The 23076-nt window shown below is 36.6% G+C and overlaps 1 protein-coding gene across 1 annotated transcript; it reads right to left on the bottom strand.

The window, feature by feature from the left end:
* Nucleotides 1–18757: 18757 nt before the first annotated feature.
* LOC120425872 (antigen 5 like allergen Cul n 1-like) lies at nucleotides 18758–19729 on the bottom strand. The gene is made up of 4 exons (XM_039590494.2): nucleotides 19711–19729; nucleotides 19395–19651; nucleotides 19075–19316; nucleotides 18758–19007 (listed from the first exon to the last, which is right to left on the bottom strand). Exons 1-4 carry the CDS (start codon nucleotides 19727–19729, stop codon nucleotides 18761–18763), a joined length of 765 nt encoding a protein of 254 aa, XP_039446428.1. The 3' UTR covers nucleotides 18758–18760.
* Nucleotides 19730–23076: the final 3347 nt, after the last annotated feature.

Here is a 23076-nt window from a genome sequence, read left to right as displayed (position 1 = left end):
ATTTGCATAAGCTCATCAAGAAGATGCAAAGCTTGAACCGCTCGAAAGATCAACAACTTGTCATGCTGGCGGGGTCGCCGTCTTCGGTGGAACTGGTGAACCTTGAGACCGCTTGTAGCGCTTGCAGATTCAAAACCGATGTCCGGAGAGCAGAGAGGAAGCAGTTATGGCGTGATTAGCAGTTATCTTTGAACAGACTCACACGCCCCGTATGACTTCTGGCACCGGTGGAAGTGATAAATTATCCGGTTCAGCACCGGGTTTTTGCTTGTCTGCAAGGACATTCGTTTTGGTTCAGCGTGTCGCTGTTCGGAAGGATGAAGGTTAGCCTAGGGGTTCAAACATGAAACAGTTTGATTGTTGAACATGTGGTTCATTTGTATAATTTGTATTTAAGCATTGAACATTGACTTTGGGATAATGTTAGCAGGGTAAGCATTTTTGAGAAAAAGGAATTTTTTATGGATTTGCAGAATTTCAGCCATCATTTCTCTTTATTAATTTGGTTTTCAATTTAGTTTTTATTAAATCCTTTCCTGTGACAAAACAATACTGATATATGATAATGCGATAGGCCTTTTTGTGATTTTTTTTCCAGCTCATGGGAAATTGAACGAGCTTTCCGGTAAAAATATTTTCGAGACTGGAAAATCAAGTCTGTCATATAGAAATTGCCAAAACCCTGTTTTTTCAACATTTTTATTTTTAAAACCGCTGTATCTTTACAAGGATTCGACATAAGACAATGGTCAATATGGAGACTTTTATGTAAAATTGTCTGGAAAATCAATTCCCGCTATCGGTTTTTGAAAATTTTGACGTTTAGACCACTTAACAAAAAAACAGTTTTAGTAAATGATTTTTGTATTCTTTTAGGAAAGACATACCATCCTGCATTTTCCGTCAGTCTTTTTGTCATATTTTAGGCTATTTCTACAAAAAATTTGAACGAAAAAAAATCGGGACATCACCTTGAAATTTAACTTTTAAACTTGAAAATTTAAAAATCTCATATAATTGGCGTGTATTTTTCTTTCAGTGTATTTTTTTTCAAAAAGCCCTTCTAATTTCCTACAAGATTTTTTTTGACCACTTTTTGATACGATGCAATGGCTTTGGGATACAGTAATTTTTAAATTAAAAAATCTCGAGTCCAACTGGCTCCATATACACAAAAATGGCTTATATAAGCCTAGGATAACATGTCTAAAAAGTTTCATTGAAATAGGAGAGGGTCGGGTACAAAAGTATCAGAAAAATAATCTATCGTTATCGTTATTCTGATAATTCTATCAAGGATAATTTTATCGGCGAAAACGGACGATAACTCATATTTAATATGTTTCTAAAATTCACACTAAAAAATTATGAATATTACATCAGACGTAATTGCAAATATAATTTAAAATAATAGCATGTAGGGGGAGAGGGGGTAATATGCACCCCCTAAGGGAAAACTGTGATTTCTCAACCATTACAATATAACTGTGGAAGAATTTTGTTCGATGTTCTAAAACAACTATCATTCTTCGTCATACATGTGAAAAAAGTCTTAAAAAACCTCAAAATTGTTCGAAAATATCAAATTTTTAAAAACATTTTTGATTCATTTCAAACAACCATGCGGGGCATTATGCACCGCAACATTGGGGCAAAATGCACTACAACAACGGGGCAAAATGCACCACAACATGGGGCAAAATGCACCGGGTAAAAGCAGTTTTCACTAGTCACCACTAGATGACACCGCTGTTTTTACAAAGGAGCTTCACAGCGGTGCATTTTGCCCCGACCACGCTTTTTGCAGAAAATTTAATTAAAAATACATTTTTTGATGTTTTTGGACTCATCTATTTACAGAATAGGATTAGTGCGCTGACCACGGGGACGCGTTGTCTTGTTTTTGCATGCTCATTTTCATTTCTTTTGTGTCGCTGTTTGTGTGCTTGGGTGCGCGGTTATTATAATTGAATAATGGCATCATTAGTGCGCTGACCACGGGGACGCGTTGTCTTGTTTTTGCATGCTCATTTTCATTTCTTTTGTGTCGCTGTTTGTGTGCTTGGGTGCGCGGTTATTATAAATAGGTGAAGGGATTTTATTAAATGATCATTATATTGCATTATTATATTCAATTGATTATATAATCACACTATATTTTACACTGAACACATTATACAAAACACATATGAAACTGTAAACTGGAGCGTTTGGTACGGTATGTCCACGCATCCTTCCTCCCCTGTAGATTCTGTGAAATGTGATCCGTTCTCAGAATCCTCTCTGCGGTAAACACAACGTAGTAGGGCTGGCCGCTTTAATTTTTGCATTACATTTTCGGGTGTTCTCGGATGTACTGCAATTATTAATAATGACAAGAAAAGTGCTTGTGGCGTAATCTAATCACAAGACTTTCCAGCATGCTTTCATCGGACTGGCTGCGTTTGTGTTAGATTAGATTAGATTAGATTAGATCATCTATTTACAGAATAGTGAAGATTTTGGCAAAAACTATATACCTCAACACTTAGAATAACAATAAATGCTTTTTATATTGTCCAAAAATCAAAATGAAAGTTCAATGAAAATTAGATGAAAACACAACATTTTAAAGTTTTGCAAATAACTTAAGCTGTTTTTATACTACGATGCTCAAATTTTTCCAGCATGGTTTAGCAATGTTAAGCTTCCAATTTCTATGATTTTTCAACGGAAAATTCTTCCAAATACCGAGAAAAGCAGGGGGTGCATTTTGCCCCGGGGGTGCATATTACCCCCTCTCCCCCTAATCCTAAATAAAGCGTAATATTATGTCTTCTTCAACGCAAATGGAGAGATTTTCTAGTTCTCCAGAGAAAGCAGAATGTTACGTCTTGTGAAATGTAATATTCAATCATGTTTGATGCACATATCAGGAGCGTGTTCCTTGATTTAAATTTACAGCATATCAGACTTAATTTTAGGGGTATTCAGTTTTACCACTTCACCATGCAGTCAAACGTCAGCCATTGTTGATTTTGTAGACGGACGTTGCGCGTTGGAGCAAAAAAATCTCTTTCTTGAAATCATTGAAAAAATGATGGAAATCTTTAATCAACCACCATAAAGACTCAAAGAAGCACTTTATTAAGGTAAGTTAAGTAATTTTCCGATGAAATACCATCAAAAATCACTTTTCTGACTGTTTATTGCAGATGCAGATCGACAGTTTTTCATCCGCCAGATTATCCGTCATATTGTACGGTTCCGGAATCTGATGTCCAGATCTCAGCACTGGCTGGAGCTGTGCGCCCTTGGGGAAGTTTCAATCCGAACTCAAACAACCGCTGATGATGGCGGTTCCGATGGGCAACCGCTGATGATGGCGCGATGATGATGAACCGCGGTTCCGACGGCAACCTCCGTCGGAACCTCCACAACCACATCAAAATAAAAGACTGAGCAGCATCAAAACCCAACCGGAGAGTGAAGATTCAGGCATCGCATCGATTCTAGTGGGCAAGCATGTTTTATTCCGGTCAGTCTGCTGCTGGAACCTTTGCAGATGCGGAAAGTGAAAGTGAACAAGCGGAGAACAATCTCCGGTAAGGATCCGGTGCCACATAATTTGGTTCATGAACATCGAAAAGGCTATGTTTAGTTGTAATAATTTGCAAATAAAAGTTAATTTTCATTATGAACGTTGTGTTTATGTCTATCCAATAAGAAAATCCCCATTCCAATAAGAAGAAATCCCAGTAAGATTGCGTCAAATGTAATTTTACACGACCATACCGGTTGCTTGTTGGGTCGTGTAATTTCCAAATCAGATGTGATATTATATCTAATATGACGCTCCAGTTATGTGCATTGAAAAGACAGAAAATTACACGATTTTTTCGAAGTGTGATTGACTAAATCCAACCAAATTATGTTTAATATTCAAGCTTCCTCCAAGATTTTTTTTTATAATATTATATGTTTAAAAGTATAAATACTAAAATAAATCACAAAATACCGTATTTTCTCGAATAAACTCAAATTCATAAATTAATTAATCTATATATATAAAAAATTTCGACGGTTTTGTTCGAACGCGAATCAATTCAACACGGAACGTCGGATCGAGGTGCTTTTTGTTGCGATGGGTTCGTATAAGCCCAAGGAAGGTTCTTACGCTCACTAATTGGCACTTTGGCCACTCTGGAACCGATTCCGGAGCATCGGCAAGTTGTATGGAGAAAGTTACGTAAAATCATATTTTGATCACAGGAGGCTGAATAGGCAAAAAATCAAAAAACGTCAACAAACATAAAAAGGCAGAACGAAGTTTGTCGGGTAAGGCTTGTTTATTATATTTTTTTGTATTTTGGAGAAAAAAGTGTATTTTAAGAAAATGTTAGTATTTTATCCGACTGTGGAAATGCATGCAAAATTTTAAATCGTTTGATATCCATATTGCGAATTATAGAAATTTGAGAATTTTTGAGAAAATACCGTATTTTGTGAAAATTTGAGTATTTCATTTTTAAAAACTCTAAAACAGTGAAGATGCATGCAACATTTCGAATCGTTTGATACTTATATTGCAAATTATAAAAATTTGAGTATTTTCGAGAAAATACGGAATTTTGTAAAAATTTGAGTATTTCATTCAAAACACGTCCCGACGATAATGATAACCATTATCGTTGTCGTTAGACGATAATATTATCGACGATAATTCTATTGATTAACAACCTTAAATTAAGCATGATACAATTTATTGAAACAAAATTTTGATCTAATTCTTCTTTACAAAAAAACATTTTGCGTTGTTTTGCACCTTTATTCAAATAATTTTTAAAATATTTTCAAATGTTTTTAAACTCCCAAAAATAAAAAAAAGTGTATAAAAATATGTATAGATTAGTTTTAGTTCGTTATTCTTCAAAATTCTTCAAAATAATTGAAATTTATTTTTTTCCTGATTTCTTGAATCATTTTGAGATACTATGGTTAATTTGAATTTTGGACCGTTGCAAATATTTTTTGAATTTTGGGTCATTTTTTCATTTAGAACAAAAATTTTCATTTTAAAATTTCGTGTTTTTTCTAACTTTGCAGGGTATTTTTTTAGAGTGTAACAGTGATCTACAAAGTTGTAGAGCAGACAATTACAAAAAATTTGATATATAGACACAAGGGGTTTGCTTATAAACATCACGAGTTATCGCGATTTTACGAAAAAAAAGTTTTGAAAAAGTAACGTTTTGCGTTTCTCTTTGTTTCTTCGTCCGTGTATGTCGCGGGTGACCATGAACGGCCATGATCAACGACGACCAACTTTTTCAAAACTTTTTTTTCGTAAAATCGCGATAACTCGTGATGTTTATAAGCAAACCCCTTATGTCTATATATCATTTTTTTTGTAATTGTCTGCTCTACAACTTTGTAGAACATTGTTACACTCTAAAAAATTACCCTGCAAAGCTAGAAAAAACACGAAATTTTAAAATGAAAAATTTTGTTCTAAATGAAAAAATGACCCTTCTGGGTCAATGTAGATTCGAAAAGTACATTAAATTTCCCATAAAATGACATGTTCCAAAATCTTTTACAGTCGAGTAACGGAAAATGGGAGAATTTTTAAAACTTTTTTAGTGCTTTTTTCGATGAAAAATACGGTTTTTCGGAATTCTGAGTACGTCATCAAATCGGGCGTCTAATTTTACATAAAAGTCCCTTGGACACCAAATTTCTATCTCATCACCGTTTCAGGCTGCAAATTATTGAAAAACACCTCCTTTTTCGCATGTTCAAAAATGGAAGGTGTCGTACCGCCCCTCCATCACGAGAAAATTCAAAAACGGACCTCGGATTTGTGATCAGGGACAAAAGTTACCCCTAAGGACAAAGTTTCACGCAAATCGAAGAGGGGTAGGGGCAACTGCTGTGTGAGTTGGCGGAGAATTACCCTCCTGATTTTTCGGACCGATTTTAAAGAGGCGACAAAAACTTTGAAAAATATTTGCAACGGCCTTAACGGTGCACATCAACCATAGCTTTTGCACCCAGATTTTTGTCACGGACATTTTAGTATCTTCAAAACTACGAGTACTATCGACATATTTTTTTATTCATCCCCTAAAGTACTGTCCATAAAGTATTTTACAACAAAGTTTGATTAATTTTACAATCCAGTTATTGCACAATTTGGTCCATAAGTTTGACAATTTTGGAATAAGAAGACAACAACTTCCTTCGTTGCTGTGCACCCTTAATGCTTTATCACTGAAAAGACAATCTGATAGAAATACATTATGATTTGCTTACTCAATTATTAAAAATAAATGTTAATCAAGTTCCTCAAAAAAAAATTCAATTCAACGTAAACACAGTCAATCAATCAAAAATATTAAAATGCGATGCATAAACATGATTTAAAGCGGTCTCGATTTGTCACATGTCTCTCAATTAATTGAGTCAATTTGCTCCAGATAACGCATTTTCTTTTGCTTCGTTTTTTATGTTGACCGTTTATGTACACCTTGATTAATCATACCTTTGATCAACTAACGGTTCCATTAGTAAATAATTCTATCATGTTCTGTTCGGCCGCAATAAAAAACATAACAGAGCAGAGCTTATATCATTAACACTTTTTTGCCAAAAAATAAAATGACCATTGACAAAAAGTATCCAAATCCTTCACCACAACCTTGCGTGAACCAAATTGTTCAAACCATATCAATAAAAAGTGAAACCAAAACCCGCTGTCACTAGCTTAAACTCCAACAAAACGTCACCGCCAAGTTCCGACGCCTCGCCAAACTTAACGACCTCCCATAAACTGCCCGAAACGTCTTAATCACATCGACATCGACATCTTAATCGATGGCCAGTCCAAGAACCAAAGGTTGACCCAATTACCACACCACGCCGTGTAGCTTGTTTGCCAGCTGTCCCAGAACCGGTCATCAAGGGAGTCCGCTTTTCAAACATCTTGGCCCAAATCTGGTCGTGTAGAAGCTGAAGTCTCAGCCTTAGCGGATAACCGGGCGTAATCCAACACTTGAGTGCGCACAAAATTAGACAAACAAGTTGTGGTTTCGTTAAGGGGCTTTGCCAATTACCCAACTTCCACTCCATTTGAGATTTGTTTCCTGTCTATTTTTTTGGCAAAAGAAGGGAAAACACTCAGAAAAACAACAACACAAACAGCAAACGTTTTAGCGATCGTTGAATCTTTTGGCTTTTGAGCGAGAAAAACAAAGTACCTACCAAGACGGAGGTGCGGAAAGTACCTTTTTCCCAACCCAATTTCCATTATTCTTACGCTCGCGGAAGTGCCAATCAACAGGTCGACGAGCATGCAAAAAGTGAAGTTACCTACCTGCTTAAACGCGCCGAGCTGGGCGGATCAGAATCGGATTCAGACAGAAAACGAGCAACCATCAGCCATTAAAATAATAGCTCGCGCAACATAAGCAAATCTCCGCACGCGGGTTCAACGAAACATCTGCAATCGGAGCGCGATCCACGCGAGATGATGATGATATTACTTCATGAAGTTTTTTTCATTGCCCGATCGGGCAGGGAGGGTTGGAAGTACCGAGTCAAAAAAAAAATATATTTTTTATGATTCGGCCCATGAAATAAACTACTAAAAAATAATAGTTAGTGAGCATTTATCCAACGTGGTCCAACGAGGTTCTGCACGATGAGTGCAGAATAAAACTTTTTTTTCATCGAGTTCCAAACAACATTTTTTTCTAAACACACCCTTTTAATGCAATTGTAAGTCAAATGTCCACGTAAGTATTACTTTTCAAAACAAGTGCTGAAATTTTCAACTTTTCTGTATCCATTTCAGTGCTGAAAAGTAGTTCTGTTGTTTTTGATAGAGAAAGCTAGGCTGTTTCGTCGTTTTAGAATGATAAGAAAAGTTAGTAATTTCACAACGGAAATGCAAAAAAAAATGTACTGCACATAAATACACGTTTTCGAGTTATATTCACTAAAAAATGTGTTTTTTTTTATTTTTTATTAACATGACTTTTTCTACTTGTAAGGAGTTTGACAAACCCTGCAAATATTTTTTTTTAACATCAAAAATTTCATTTAAATTTGCTTCAAAGATTTAGAAGATTGGATCAATGGTTGCTAAGATAAAGCATTCAACAGAAAAATTCACAAGAATAAAGATAAAACATCATCATCCCAACATCACCAAATAAAGCTTTAAGCAAATTTATAGAAAATGTTCTGATCTTTTAAAAAAAAATAAATCTAAAAATAAAGTTAAAATTAGTTTTCGACAGATCTTGATATTTTTTCGAATAGTTGGACACAATACTTTAAATTATTTTTGACCAATTGGTTGTAGCTCAGAAGATGCAGTTTTTGTCATATTAAAAATATCCAACAATTAGTTTTTTTTGAGTGAAAATTCGAATAAAAAATTTAGTTTTTTTTTTGTAACATTTCTGAGAAGCCCTAAGCTATACCTACACTTTTGCCAAAGACACCAAATCGATCAGAAAATCCGTTCACATTTTTGAATATTGTTTTTGAATATTGGACAGCTGCCAAAACTGTATGAAAACTTGTATGGATGAACTTATTATGCAAAAATTTCTTCTTTGGACACACAGTAAAAATAATATTTGTAAAATCGCATGCAAAATGTGGTCAACAGCATGTGATATTGTACGAGAAAACGTATACACAAAACCCGACACTTATAAGATTGATGTTTTTTTTTTTTTTTTGTGTGGAAGATCTTTTTTCCGTACATGCTTTTTGTGTACACGTTTTCTCATACAATATTACATGCGTTTGCATGCGATTTTACCATTAGATTTTTTGCTGTGCATAAACAAAGTGCACCCAAAATTCCATCCAAATAAAAAAATATTTAAATTAACCAGTTTTTCGAATTTTTAACCCCAAAAACTCAATCGTGTGCTTTTGAAAGTATTTTTTTCGGAAAGCTCAGCTAATTTTGCATAAGAATGACCCCTTGGACGATTGTTGTGACTCGTGCATTGCGAGAATCAGATTTTTTTTTCAAAAAAAATATTTTTGTGATGAGTGAGTGTATCCGGTTTGTTTTTTTTATTTTCGAAAAATCCCCACATACAAGCAGTGCACAAGCCACAACAATCGTCCAAGGGGTCATTCTTATGCAAAATTAGCTGAGCTTTCCGAAAAAAATACTTTCAAAAGCACACGATTGAGTTTTTGGGGTGAAAAATTCGAAAAACTGGTCAAAAATGGTTAAAATCATCACTCTTTCAAAAAAATTTTTTTTGTAAAATTCTGATAACTCTTGAAGAATACATGCAAACTCCTTATGTCTATATATCAATTTTTTTGTTTTTGTCTGCTCTACAATTTTGTAGAACATTGTAACACTCTAAAATGTAACCCTGCAAAGTTAGAAAAAACACGTAATTTTAAAATGAAATTTTTTGTTCTAAATGAAAAAATGACCCATCTGGCTTATTTCAGAATCGAAAAGAACATTCAATTTCCCATAAAATGACATGTCTCACGATTTTTAACAGTTGAGTAACGGGAAATGGCAGCGATTTTAAAACTATTTTTTAACTTTTTTTGATGAACAATATGTTTTATCGGAATTTTGAGTACGCCATCAAATCGGGCGTCTAATTTTACACAAAAGTTCCTTTGACACCAAATTTCTATCTCTTCACGGTTGCGAGCTACAAATCACTGAAAAACGTGTCTTAGTAAAAAACCAGAAAAATGAAAGGGGTCGTACCGCCCCTCCGTCACGAGATATCAAAAAACGGACCTCGGATTCGTGATCACGGACAAAAGTTACCCCTTAGGACAAAGTTTCACGCAAATCGAAGAGGGGTCGGGGCAACTGCTGTGTGAGTTGGCGGAGAATTACCCATTGGCAAAGTCACATAAAACAAATCACATTTCTTAAAATTGAAGAGTTGTTCTTTCCAATACTTTTAAAAGATTAAAAATTGGTTGAAAAATTGATTCTGGTGATTTTTTAGATCGAATCCCGCCTAGAGGCGGGGTTGGGTTGTGGAGAGTTAAATTGATTTCCTGCATGATCTTTTTTTTTTAATTTTGAAGTGAACTTCATGTGCAACATTATTTGCCTCGGTCTCTCTTTTGAGTAAAGCTTATTCTTATTCCGTGGTTCAGTAGTTTGAAAGGACTAAAGTTTACTATTATCAATTCAAAAAAACAATTGTTTGCATTTTTTGCTATCCTCAAATAGAATACAAAAAACTTCCGTTCCGCACTGTACCCTCACCTGCGAAAAGTACCTGCTCAACACCTTAACCCATCTCTCATGCATCACCCGCTCGTGGATCTGCCGCGGGCAGCTGAATTGAGCTTTTGGTGATTTGCAATTTGCTTGGATTTTGTTTAGATTGATGTGCGTTTTTATCTTTTCTTCACTTCTTTTGCAAAAAAACAAAAATACTTGGGAAATTTGACCGGCACGTACCGCACCACTCTCCTCCTACACTCACTCAACTCGGTTGAGAAAAGTTTTGGCAAGAAAATGGAAGATAATTTTCCAAATTGTTGGAACAATTATCGACCTCCTCAGACTCGCGGACGGAAAGCAAACTAATTGATCTGAATGTGTGTGTGTGTATGTTTGGGGTGATTGCGGTGGGGTGGAAAAACAAATCATTTTCAAATGGATCACGATAAGGCACCACCACCACCTACAAACGGCATTTCCCCGGCTGTTTTTCGATAGTGAAAGTGGTGAGCCCACCTTTTTCCACTTTCTATTCCGATATGTGGAGGGGGGTTGATTTCAGGGGGTGGTGGAACCACGCCCAAGCATTGGGAATATTTTGTTGAGCAATATTTTATATTAGATTAAATTTGACTGCTACATTGGAACTAATTTAGTATATTTTTCTTTTCTTTCAGGTATGTTAATGTCTAATCTTTCATGGACAAGGGAATGGACAACTCTTAATTTGTAAGCTAAACATCTTGTGTAAGTTGATTTAATGTTACTTTTATTTTTTCTATAAAATCCCCAGTGTGGAAACTAAGAAAGAAATTCAATCTTTGAAAAATATGTCAAATAAATTCTTTCTTCTAGTGTTGTTATTTCAACAAGTGCAATTTGATTTTTTTAAATAATTGAACATATCTGAAATGCGAACTGCTTGTGACATGAAATTTATCTTGAAAATAAATATTTTTTGCGGTTTGACCTAAATCATGATCCATTCACCTAATCAAATTCTTAACAAAATAATAGAGATAAAAAAAGCACATTTTAACTACATGATCACGTTTCACATAAATTCAAGCGATCTCTTCTAGCAACCAATTGCGCAATAAAAGTTTATCATCATCATCTTAGTTTTTTTCGCATTTCTCATCACAGATTCTCTCACAGAGGTTCTCCTTTCAAGTGATTATCGGCGATTCTCTGGTCGTCACTCGCATTATCTCATGTTATTTTTTCTGTGTTACTGTGCTTCTGCTGCTGTTGATTTCATAATTGTTTTTGTACCTCCCTCCCTCTTTCATCGTTTTCGATTTACACATTTTGCATCAGTGATTCATCTGGCTGATTATTATTATAAACATTGTTTTGCGGTTCAGGCGGACGGCGCGAACGAAAAAGAAAAACAGTGATTTAAATTTTCACGTCATCGAAGCCGCGGAGAGTTGCGAACGTAACAGAAGTCAACGAGACACTTGATCTACTGGCTGCTGCCAGCTCCTGTGCCAATGATGGAGATGATTTAATTGACATCATTTGAAATGTTTATTTTGATTTGTGGAGATTCAAAGTTTTTTTCAGTCCAGCAAGGGGAAATTGTAACTGAAACAGACCAAGCCACGTTGGTAACGCTTTCAACTTGTAAGCGGTAGATCGAGGTTCGAATCCCGGCTAGGACTAACATAACTGATGATCGTTTCCCTTCTGGATTCGATTGCTTAGTAAAGGGAAGGCTGGACCTAATCACAACCTTCAACAAAGCATTTGTCCCCATTTTTGCTGCCTAACATTCCGCAGAAATGAAAACCAGCACTAATCCTGACTGAGCCGGACCAGACCAACCAGTAACGATCCGCTAAACCAGAACGTGCAAAATGCGATTCGTTTTCCATGCAGCACTTCGGTCGTTGCCGCCGCAAAGAGACCTCCGAGACGGCAAAGTCACTCATCATCTCCACTTAATCAATTGCACCAAATCCATTTCCATTTATCTCGGCGACTTCATCGCCGTGCAAGTCACTTTGTCGACTTGTCCCCGATACGATTGCAGCTGCTCCTGAACGCCACCGAGAAAACCGTAAAGCACTTCTGCACTTGTCTATACACCGTAAGGTGGACTTTCTTTGGATCAGCCACCTCATCACTAGTTTTGTTTAATTTCCACCCCATTCCACGGTACCTCACAGAGTCGCAAGACCTCTCTACAAGCCCACTCAACTCGAGACAACACCGGCAGTGCGCAGTTTAATAACTCATCTGCAGACCCCCAGGACCCGACGGGCTGAGCAGAGGAGGTAAACGAACCGTAATTTGCTTACGGTATCGTAGTGCCCTCTCACTTGGCGGGCGACCTACTACCGGTTAGCGCAAGATCAGGCAAGCATTTCACCTAGTTCTGATCTGGCAGGGGGAAAATAGGATAGGAAAGAAAAGTGGAAGTGGAAATGCGGTTGTGATGGCACCTGCTGAACGTCAGTGTCGTCGTCGTCGTCGTAACACTTTCCGTGCCCGACTTGTTGTAGGACGTGCCCCCTTCGGGCGGAGGTGGACTTGACACGTTGTGAGTTGGTTTCTAGTGGGTACTGGGTGAACCTGATCTTATGCTAGGTGGCATTGGGATGGGAGGAAAGAATTTGGGTCAGAACACGGATTATCTTCTTTGCGGAATTGGGATCACCGGGGGAAAGTAATAAGTTTCAGTGAAATTATGAAATTGTACTCAATTTTGTCTCTATTGATGTTGTTGACTAAATTATATCAACTGTTATAGTATTGATTTAGACAATAATAGTTCAAGCGTTGAGAAACTAACCGGCTCCGTGGCTTAATGGTTACGGCTTCTGTCTCCCAAGCAGAAGGTTCAGGGATCAAATCCCGGTCGGTACCTTTGAAATTTGGAATCAGGAATTTGAATATGAATTAAAACTAAAATGAATCAGGTGGGATTCGAACTCACACCTTTGGATTGGTGGTGGTCTGGGACGCTAAGCAGTCGGCCATCAGAAGGTTTACACTCTAGCAGTGAATGGATCCGTAGTGTTGAAACATGTTATCTCTTCTTCTCATATTATTAAATACGCGCTGATCCCTGATTTGCCTGAGGGGATTGGAAGTCTAAATATAGATCGAGATTCCTTAAGATGCTTGCTTCTATGTTTAGGCGGGGGCGAAAAATGCCCAGCGACCTCGGAATTGGACCGCAAGGAGCTCTGTCATTCTGAAATGGGTCGTTGGAAGCAGCGCGAGGGCTATCACCACCTAATACCCGGGACTGAGATAAGCTGTATCAGCATTCGGCATGTACACAGTCTGATACAAATTATACTTTCCCATAATTTCGCTACCGGTTAGCGGGTATTGGATTGGACCACACACACACACAATAGTTCAAGCATTGAGAAACTATTTATTTTTCCTGTTATTCTCAAAAGACGAAACGGCCTACGTACTATTTATCGTCAAAAATAACAGTACTGAAAAAAAACATATTGGAATGTATTGTGAAACTAGTTATTAGGATGTAACAAAAATGACTTTTTGGCGGGCATTCAAGGATTTGTTCCGGTGGGCATACTAAGCCCAAATCCAAAATATGAGCTTGATTGGACGTAACAGGAGCTGGCATTTGCATTTGAATTTTAAATGGGATTTAACCCGTTAAAAAAGATTTTTTCAAAAATGTCACTTTTTGAGGCATTTTGGCCACTGAAGCGTTTTTTTTCAACATCATTGGCGTGTAGGCCAGATCCTTGCGCATCTTTTGGTATTTATAATATTGAAATTTGGAGCACCCTGGAGCTCGGTACAGACCTTCAAAGTTTGGCATTTTTTCGATAAACCGGCCCCGGCAAAAAAGATATGCGTCGCGCCTCGCGACGCCCTAGACGCCATTTGATTTTGTTGCGGTCAATTTTTCGAAAAAATGCCAAACTTTGAAGGTCTGTACCGAGCTCCAGGGTGCTCCAAATTTCAATATTATAAATACCAAAAGATGCGCAAAGATCTGGCCTACACGCCAGTGATGTTTTTGTTAAACGCATTGGTGGCCAAAATGCCTCAAAAAGTGACATTTTTGAAAAAATCTTTTTTAACGGGTTAAATCCCATTTAAAATTCAAATGCAAACCCCAGCTCCTGTTACGTCCAATCAAGCTCATATTTTGGATTTGGGCTTAGTGTGCCCACCGGAACAAACTCTTGAATGCCCGCCAAAAAGTCATTTTTTTACACTCTACTAGTTATATAACTAATGTTTACTTTCCCTGTCATTCTCGAGTGACGAAATAGCCTACTTTATCAAACAAAATAACAGAATCGTATAGTATTTTGAACAATTAAACATTGTTACAGTCATGCTTATATAGAAAAATTGCCAAAAAAAATAATCCATGAATTTTTGTTTCTTAAAAAAACATTTTAACCATTTTAACAATTTTAAAAGTTCTAATAATTCTCATACTTCTAATGATTCAAATAACTCTATTGATTATAATTATTCTTTTAACTCAATTAATTCGTATAAATTCGAGTAGTTAGGCTGGTCCAAATTTTATTTAAAGTTTTTGTCTCCACCCCTTCAAAATTGGCCCAAAAAATCAGGGGGCAGAAAAAATATTTAAAAAAAAACTTCAAAATTTCAATGGAAATTTAAGAACAATCAGCTGAAATCAATTTAAAATGCATTTCCCTGCGTTTCAAATCATTTTTGGCATGTTTGGGTTGATTTAAAAATCTTTGGAATTTTTGAAATTTTTCGATGTTTATGTTTTTTTTCGCTAAAATTTTGTTTTCATCAAATCTTTTATTTTTTTGAAAATTATTGATTGCTAAACAATAGAACTAGTATAGAATGTATTTCAATATTCATATTTTTTTATTTTTTGTGCCTCCATCAAGGGTTATCGAGATTTTACGAAAAAAAAAATTTAAAAAGTTGGTCTTCGTTGATCATGATTCATGGCCGTTCATGGTCACCCGCGACAGACACGGACGACGAAACAAAGAGAAACGCAAAAAGTAACTTTACCAAAACTTTTTTTCGTAAAACCGCGATAACTCGTGATGTTTCTAAGCAAACCCCTTATGTTTTTATATCAATTTTTTTGTAATTGTCTGCTCTACAACTTTGTAGGACATTGTTACACTCTAAAAAATAACCCTGCAAAGTTAGAAAAAACATGAAACATTAAAATGAAAAATTTTGTTCTAAATAAAAAAATTACCCTTCTGGGTCAATGTAGATTCGAAAAGTACATTAAATTTCCCTTAAAATGACATGTTCCAAAAAATTTTACAGTCGAGTAACGGAAAATGGCAGAGTTTTTAAAACTTTTTTAGTGTTTTATTCAATCAAAAATACGTTTTTTCGGAAATCTGAGTACGCCATCAAATCGGACGTCCAAATTTACAAAAAAGTCCCTTTGACACCAAATTGCTATCTCATCACCGTTTCAGGCTGCAAATTATTGAAAAACATGTCGTTTTTTGCATGTTCAAAAATGGAAAGGGTCGTACTGCCCCTCCGTCACGAGATATCAAAAAACGGACCTCGGATTCGTGATCAGAGACAAAAGTTACCCTTTAGGGCAAAGTTTCACGCAAATCGAAGAGGGTTCGGGGCAACTTTTCCCAATTTCGTGTGAGTTGGTAGAGAATTAACCCTTTAAAATTGTCGAAGAGACATCGAATATTGGACCTCTGGTTGTTGAGATACAGCGGCTTAAAGAAGAGAAACAGAAAACTTGAAGTTTTCTAAGTCTCACCCAAATAACCCACCATTTTCTAATGTTGATATTTCTCGTTTTTTTTAGTGGTGGCCATCCTAATTCCGTAATATTTCTCAAACCACTCCACAAGAAATACAAAAAGATTTTTTTTGCAATTCCGTCGTGAAACTACTTACTTTTCCTGTCATTCTTGAACGACGAAATAGCCTACTTTTCTGTACCAAAAATAACAGAATCGAATAGCAACACTTTTCAAAATAAATGCTGAAAAGTTCTACTTTTCAGCACTGAAATGGGTGCTGAAAAGTTGAACTTTTCAGCACTTGTTTCGAAAAGTAACACTTTTCAACATTTTTTTGATTAAAACGATTTATTGACAAAATACATGAAAATTTAACTTAAAATTTCACTCAATGGGTGTTTTTCGGAATTGCAAAAAATGTTGTATGGAACTCGTTGCAAAACTTGTTTTTTTCAGCACTCTTCGTATTTATCCAACTCGGTGAACCTCGTTGGATAAATGTACGACTCGTGCTGAAAAAATCCTCTTTTTGCAACTTGTTGCATAAACTTCTATTTTGTCGAAATGAAATTTAATCAAACATTTTCAAATTCCAAACACACATGGGTAATTTTCTCTACCAACTCACACGAAATCGGGAAAAGTTGCCCCGAACCCTCTTCGATTTGCGTGAAACTTTGTCCTAAGGGGTAACTTTTGTCCCTGATCACGAATCCGAGGTCCGTTTTTTGATATCTCGTGACGGAGGGGCGGTACGACCCCTTCAATTTTTGAACATGCGAAAAAAGAGGTGTTTTTCAATAATTTGCAGCCTGAAACGGTGATGAGATAGAAATTTGTTGTCAATGAGACTTTTATGTAAAATTAGACGCCCGATTTGATAGCGTACTCAGAATTCCGAAAAAACGTATTTTTCATCGAAAAAAAACACTGAAAGAGTTTTAAAAACTCTGCCATTTTCCGTTACTTGACTGTAAATTTGTTGAAACATGTAATTTTAAGGGAAATTTAATGTACTTTTCAAATCTACATTGACCCAGAAGGGTAATTTTTTTCATTTAGAACATTTTTTTTCATTTTAAAATTTCGTGTTTTTTCTAACTTTGCAGGGTTATTTTTTAGAGTGTAATAATGTTCTACAAAGTTGTAGAAAAAAGTTTTGAAAAAGTTGGTCGTTGTCGATCATGGCCGTTCATCGTCACCCGTGACAGACACGGACGACGAGACAAAGAGAAACGCAACAAATAACTTTTTCAAAACTTTTTTTCGTAAAATCGCGATAACTCGTGATGTTTATAAGCAAACCCCTTATTTTTATATATCAAAAATTTTGTAATTGTCTGCTCTTCAATTTTGTACAACATTATTACACTCTAAAAAATAACCCTGCAAAGTTAGAAAAAATGTAGATTCGAAAAGAACATTTAATTTCCCTTAAAATGACAAGTTCGAAAAAAATTTACAGTCGAGTAACGGAAAATGGAAGAGTTTTTAAAACTTTTTCAGTGTTTTTTTCGATGAAAAATACGTTTTTTAGGAATTCTGAGTACGCCATCAAATCGGGCGTCTAATTTTACATAAAAGTTCCATTGACAACAAATTTCTATCTCATCACCGTTTCAGGCTGCAAATTATTGAAAAACACCTCTTTTTTCGCATGTTCAAAAATGAAAGGGGTCGTACCGCCACTCCGTCACGAGATATCAAAAAACGGACCTCGGATTCGTGATCAGGGACAAAAGTTACCCCTTTGAACAAAGTTTCACGCAAATCGAAGAGGGGTCGGGGCAACTGCTGTGTGAGTTGACGGAGAATTACCCACATGTTTGGATAATTTAAAAAATTGTTCAAAAATGCAGGTTTTACAAGTTTCGAAATAAAATAAATTGCCAAATTAGGCAAAATAGGCTAAAGCGTCAATCCGCGTGGCTAACTAACGCTAATAGCCGTCATGAGCCCGATTCAGGCCGGCCGAAATCGATTTTGAAACCATCGTCGGCAGAGTGGCCAGAAGCCACCTAAATTGACACCTGCTTGGCCTATTGCACCGCCGCAGTCGATTTACTATTAATCGCGTGTCCCGTGTCGAATGCAAATTAAGACGTTTCGATCGACGTAAAGCCCAAGTCGCAGACCAAAGGCCATGGAAGTTGCGCGCTCCAGTTTCAACGGACGTTGGCTTTGCGTACTGTGCGACACTTTAGAGGTGATTTCGATCGAAAGTGACAGAGTTGCACTGTTGTTTGACACTTTGGTGCACCCACCAGACAATTGGACTGTGACGAAAATTGGTGGATTTGTTTGCAAAGTTGTTACCAAATTGTCCTCAGAGGTATTACCTCTAACAAAGTAACAACTTCACCAGCGATAAATTGTTAACCTCTCGTGAGAAAGCACTTGAGGGATGTCAGCTAGCCTGCACGTCAAGTGGCCAAGTCATTGAGATTATCTCCGGCCCTGACGGTGAAGTTACGCAAGAAAGTAAGTAGTCAGGACCCGACTCGGTAACCGCGGTGGCAAGTGCAAGTGGAAGGTTTAAGCTGACCATCACTTATGGCCAATTATTGCGCGCGCGAACTACCCAAGTTGTGCTTAATTGCTGCCAACTTAAAGAGCTTCAATGGGCGAAGCGGTAAAAACAAGAGTTAAAGTTCGCTGCGGTGCAAGTATGTCACTGAAGTTGTAATAATTGACCCGAGAAGAGCAAACAAAAAAATGTTTGAGCACGGAACTTTTCGAATCGGTTTGAATAACGTCTCATTCAATGCTCACCCCTTTTATTCATCACTAGTCTTCAAACTCACATTTTCGACACGACGACTTCGCTAGTGCTGCACAGCCCAGCGTACGTCTTGCTGCAGCCGGTCTTGCATCCGGAGCATGCCGTTCCCGAAACGTACACAGGTTGTCCAATAACGTTGGTCAGACCGTAGTTGCAAACCATGATCGCCTTGTTGGAGGTCGCCGTAGGCTTGAAGGTGACCATCGCACATCCGATACGATCGGTACGGTCGGAAGCAATCTGGGTGAAGTGGCCAATATCCGGACTGCAAAAAAAAGAGTTGGATTCAGTCAAGAATTCATGAATATCTCAAAAAGCGAAAAAAAACTTACCCAGAATAGCCACTCGGGTACTTCGCGGTGTACGAGGGGTTGGCAACTTTGTACTCGTCGTACCACAGGTTAACGAACTTGGTAATCAGCTGCACGTCCGTGAACGTCATGCCGGACCATCCCGAGCTGGCAATGTTCTGGCCGGCGCTCGGGAACGCCACCGTGTTCCGGCAGGCATCGTGGCCATACACGCAACGGCGCGCGTTGGCCGCGGCAATGTCAGCCAGCGATTTGTCCCATTGCTAGGGAAGAATAAAAAGGTAACGTTCACCGATTACTCAACGCAAATAACGAGACAAAAATCGACCAAAGCAACTCACCACGGTGGGCATCTTGGAGGCCGCCGGATACGGCGTTTGCTTGCCGGAAGCCAGCGTGCTGCGCAGCTTGTTGTGCAGATCCAAGATCAGGGCCTGGTTGGTGGCATCCATGGGGACCTCGCGGCCACTCGCTCCGCAGGCTTTGGCCAGCGTAGTAAGCCCATTACATGCGATGTGCGGTCCCTTCTTGGGGCACAGCGCCTTGTCGCAGTAGTTTTGCTGTACCGACAGCTGGACGCTGATCGCCAGGAATGTTGCTGATAAAGGAAGAAAACGATCAGCTTAGTTTTGAAATTTTGATCCAAAGTACACTTACCTAGCACAAGAAGCTTCATGATAAAACTGATAGAACTGCTACCGGTGAACGATTTTTATACAAACCTCCAGGCATGCTTTGCAAAATTTGTTGAAATGATACCATTCATGCGGACATTAATCGAGTTTTAACAACATATGGCGCAGAACAATCGACATTTTTAAGTGTTTTATATGGTTCGGTTGACGGAGCGGTTGCCAAAAAGACAGCTGAAAGTATCGACAGCACATTGCAAAACAATGATACTATTGTTGGAACTTTGTTTAAAATGAAAGAACCTACCACAATTCTTATCATTGATAAATTCTTTTCGGAGGCCGACACTTTCATTCAAGGTCTTCACCGCCCCGTTTGCGTTTTGGAAAAAAAACTACAAAAAGCAAAGGTATCTACCTCGCATTTTTCTCAGCTTGATGTTTTTGGATATGGGACAGTTATGCAAACATGAGTAGTTATCTTTTCCAAAATAAGTACCCCGAGAATGTCGCGTAACACAGGTTCATCCGTTACAATTATAAGCATATCATTCTTTTCGAAACAATTATATGGATATATATTATATATCGATCGTTGATTTTTTGCCAAATTGAGTCAAAAACGCCATTTTGTGCAGCTCACAATGTCTCATCTTTTGATCTTCACAGATCCCCAAAATTCGATTTCAATATTCAGATACAGTCATGCCTCGGTTTTGCACGCCTCGGTTTTGAACTGCCCCGGTTTTGCACCATTCAGCTGCCTCGGTTAAGCACGGCCCAGTGGTTAACTGAAGCACAGAGCTTATGGGTTTTTGGCTATATGGAAGACATTGGCTTTAATCTTATGAAAAATCATGCAAACATCAAAAAATTATAGTGTTTTGGAATCGGGATGATGTCAGTTATCCATTAAAATTATTATTTCATGAAAATTTTCACAAAAATACGTATTTTTCCTGTATTTTCAAAATGCATTTTTTTTTCTCTAAAGAATCCACAAATATATTGTTATTCCAATATGGGTATCGAATGATCAGGTTTTTCCATACATTTCGGATGTAATAACAACATTTTTAGGAAATACTCCAAATTTCAGCTTCTCTTCTCAAAATTACAATTTTTACAATATGGGTATCAAATAATTGGGATACTTCTTGTAAAAAACGTTAAAAAATCGTTTGATTTCTACATTTTAAAAACGGAAATTTTGAGTATTTTTTTCGAAAATACGTAGTTTTGTGAAAATTTTGAGTATTTTCAAAAAATATTGTTATTCATTCGAAATGAAGGAAAAAATCCCGATCGTTTGATACCCACATTGAAAAAACGGAAATTTTGATTTTTTTTTTCAAAAATACGTAGTTTTGTAAAAATTAAGAGTATTTTCCAAAAATGTTGTTATTACATTCGAAATGTTTGAAATATCCCGATTATTTGATACCCATATTGTAAAAACTGAAATTTTGAAAAGTTTCACAAAAATACGTAGTTTTGTGAAAATTTTGAGTATTTTCTAAAAATGTTGTTATTATAATCGAAATGTATGAAAAAATCCCGATCGTTTGATACCCATATTGTAAAAATTGAAATTTCGGTATTTTTTTCGAAAAACGTAGTTTTGTGAAAATTTGGAGTATTTTCTAAAAATGTTGTTATTACATCAAAAATGTATGAAAAAAACTGATCATTTGATACCCATATTGCAATAACAATATATTTTTGGTTTCTTTAGAGAAAAAAATGCATTTTCGAAATACAGGAAAAATACGTATTTTTGTGGAAACTTTCATGAAATAATAATTTTAATGGATAGCTGACTTCATCCCGATTCCAAAACACTATAATTTTTCGATGTTTACATGATTTTTCGTACGATTAAAGCCAATGTCTCCCATATAGCCAAAATCCCATAAGCTCTGTGCCTCGGTTATGCACGCCTCGGTTTTGCATCCCCCATATGCGGTGCTAAACCGAGGCACGACTGTATTCAATAAAAACCGAAGAAACTCCGTGCATTTTTGTCACTTTTCAATCTTGTCTTGTGCTATCTTGACACACCCTGAAAATTGTTGTGACAACTGGCCAAAGATATTTCTGGTCAGAACGCGTTTGACACTCGTACAAGCCCAACTACCGTAAACATTTGAGCAACTCTCTACCAAAACCGGATATGGATTTTATTTGTATTTTTTTTATTTGGCTCAAACTTTGTGGGGGCCTTCCCTATGACCAAAGAAGCTATTTTGTGTCATTGGTTCACCCATGCAAGTCTCCATACAATTTTGGCAGCTGTCCATACAAAAATGGAACGTAAATATTTAAACAGCTGTAACTTTTGAGTGAATTTTCTGATCAATTTGGTGTCTTCGGCAAAGTTGTAGGTATTGTTGAGGACTATTAAGAAAAAAATTGATACACGGAAAATAAAATTTCCGAAAAATTAACATTTTTTTCACAAAAACTCAATTTCCCAAAATATATATTTTTTTTATTTTCGAGATTTTTTTATATGTTTTAGGGGACAAAAACCCGCAACTTTTGAGCTATAGAGAAGTATGGTCAAAAAATCTGCCGTCGAGTTAGGCATTTTTTTAAAAATAGTGTTTTTTGGAAAAAATAGAAATTTTATGCCAAAACAAAATTTGACCTTAATTTTTTATGTTAAATTGAATTTTCAATCGAAAAGTTCTTTACAGAATTTTTGATGTAGGGCTCCGTTTTAAGATTTAGCCACCGAAAGTTTAATTTTAGCGAAATATTTGCAGTTTTTCGATTTTTAAAAATAGTGACCATGAGTGACCATTTCTAATAATATTTTTTTGAAAAGTTCAGAAAATTAGCTATGAAATCGTCTAAGAGACATTTAAGATTGGACCTCTGGTTGCTGAGATACAGCGGCTTAAAGAAAAAGAAACATGAAAATTGAAGTTTGCTGAGTCTCACCCAAACAACCCACCATTTTCTAATGTCGATATCTTAGTAACTAATGGTAATATTTTGGGCGTAAGGGCGTAGTATTGAAAGTTTGACCCTTTTAAAATATTAGTCTTGATTCAAAAAAATTCAAAATATTGTTTTCGAAAAGATCGGAAAATTTTACGAATGTTTCATGTTTTAACATTGAACCATTAGTTACTAAGATATCGACATTAGAAAATGGTGGGTTGTTTGGGTGAGACTTAGAAAACTTCAATTTTTATGTTTCTTTTTCTTTAAGCCGCTGAGATACGCAACCAGAGGTCCAATCTTCAATGTCTCAATTTCATAGCTTATTTTCTGAACTTTTCAAAAAAAAAATCTTATTCGAAATGGTCACTCAAGGTCACTATTTCTACAAATCGAAAAACTGCAAATATTTTGTTAAAATCAAAACTTTCGGTGGCTATAT

The sequence above is a fragment of the Culex pipiens genome, chromosome 3 (genome assembly GCF_016801865.2).
Source record: "Culex pipiens pallens isolate TS chromosome 3, TS_CPP_V2, whole genome shotgun sequence".
Taxonomy (NCBI): domain Eukaryota; kingdom Metazoa; phylum Arthropoda; class Insecta; order Diptera; family Culicidae; genus Culex; species Culex pipiens.
The sequence above is the reverse complement of the archived record's forward strand: the minus strand, read 5'-3'. Positions and strand labels throughout refer to the sequence as shown.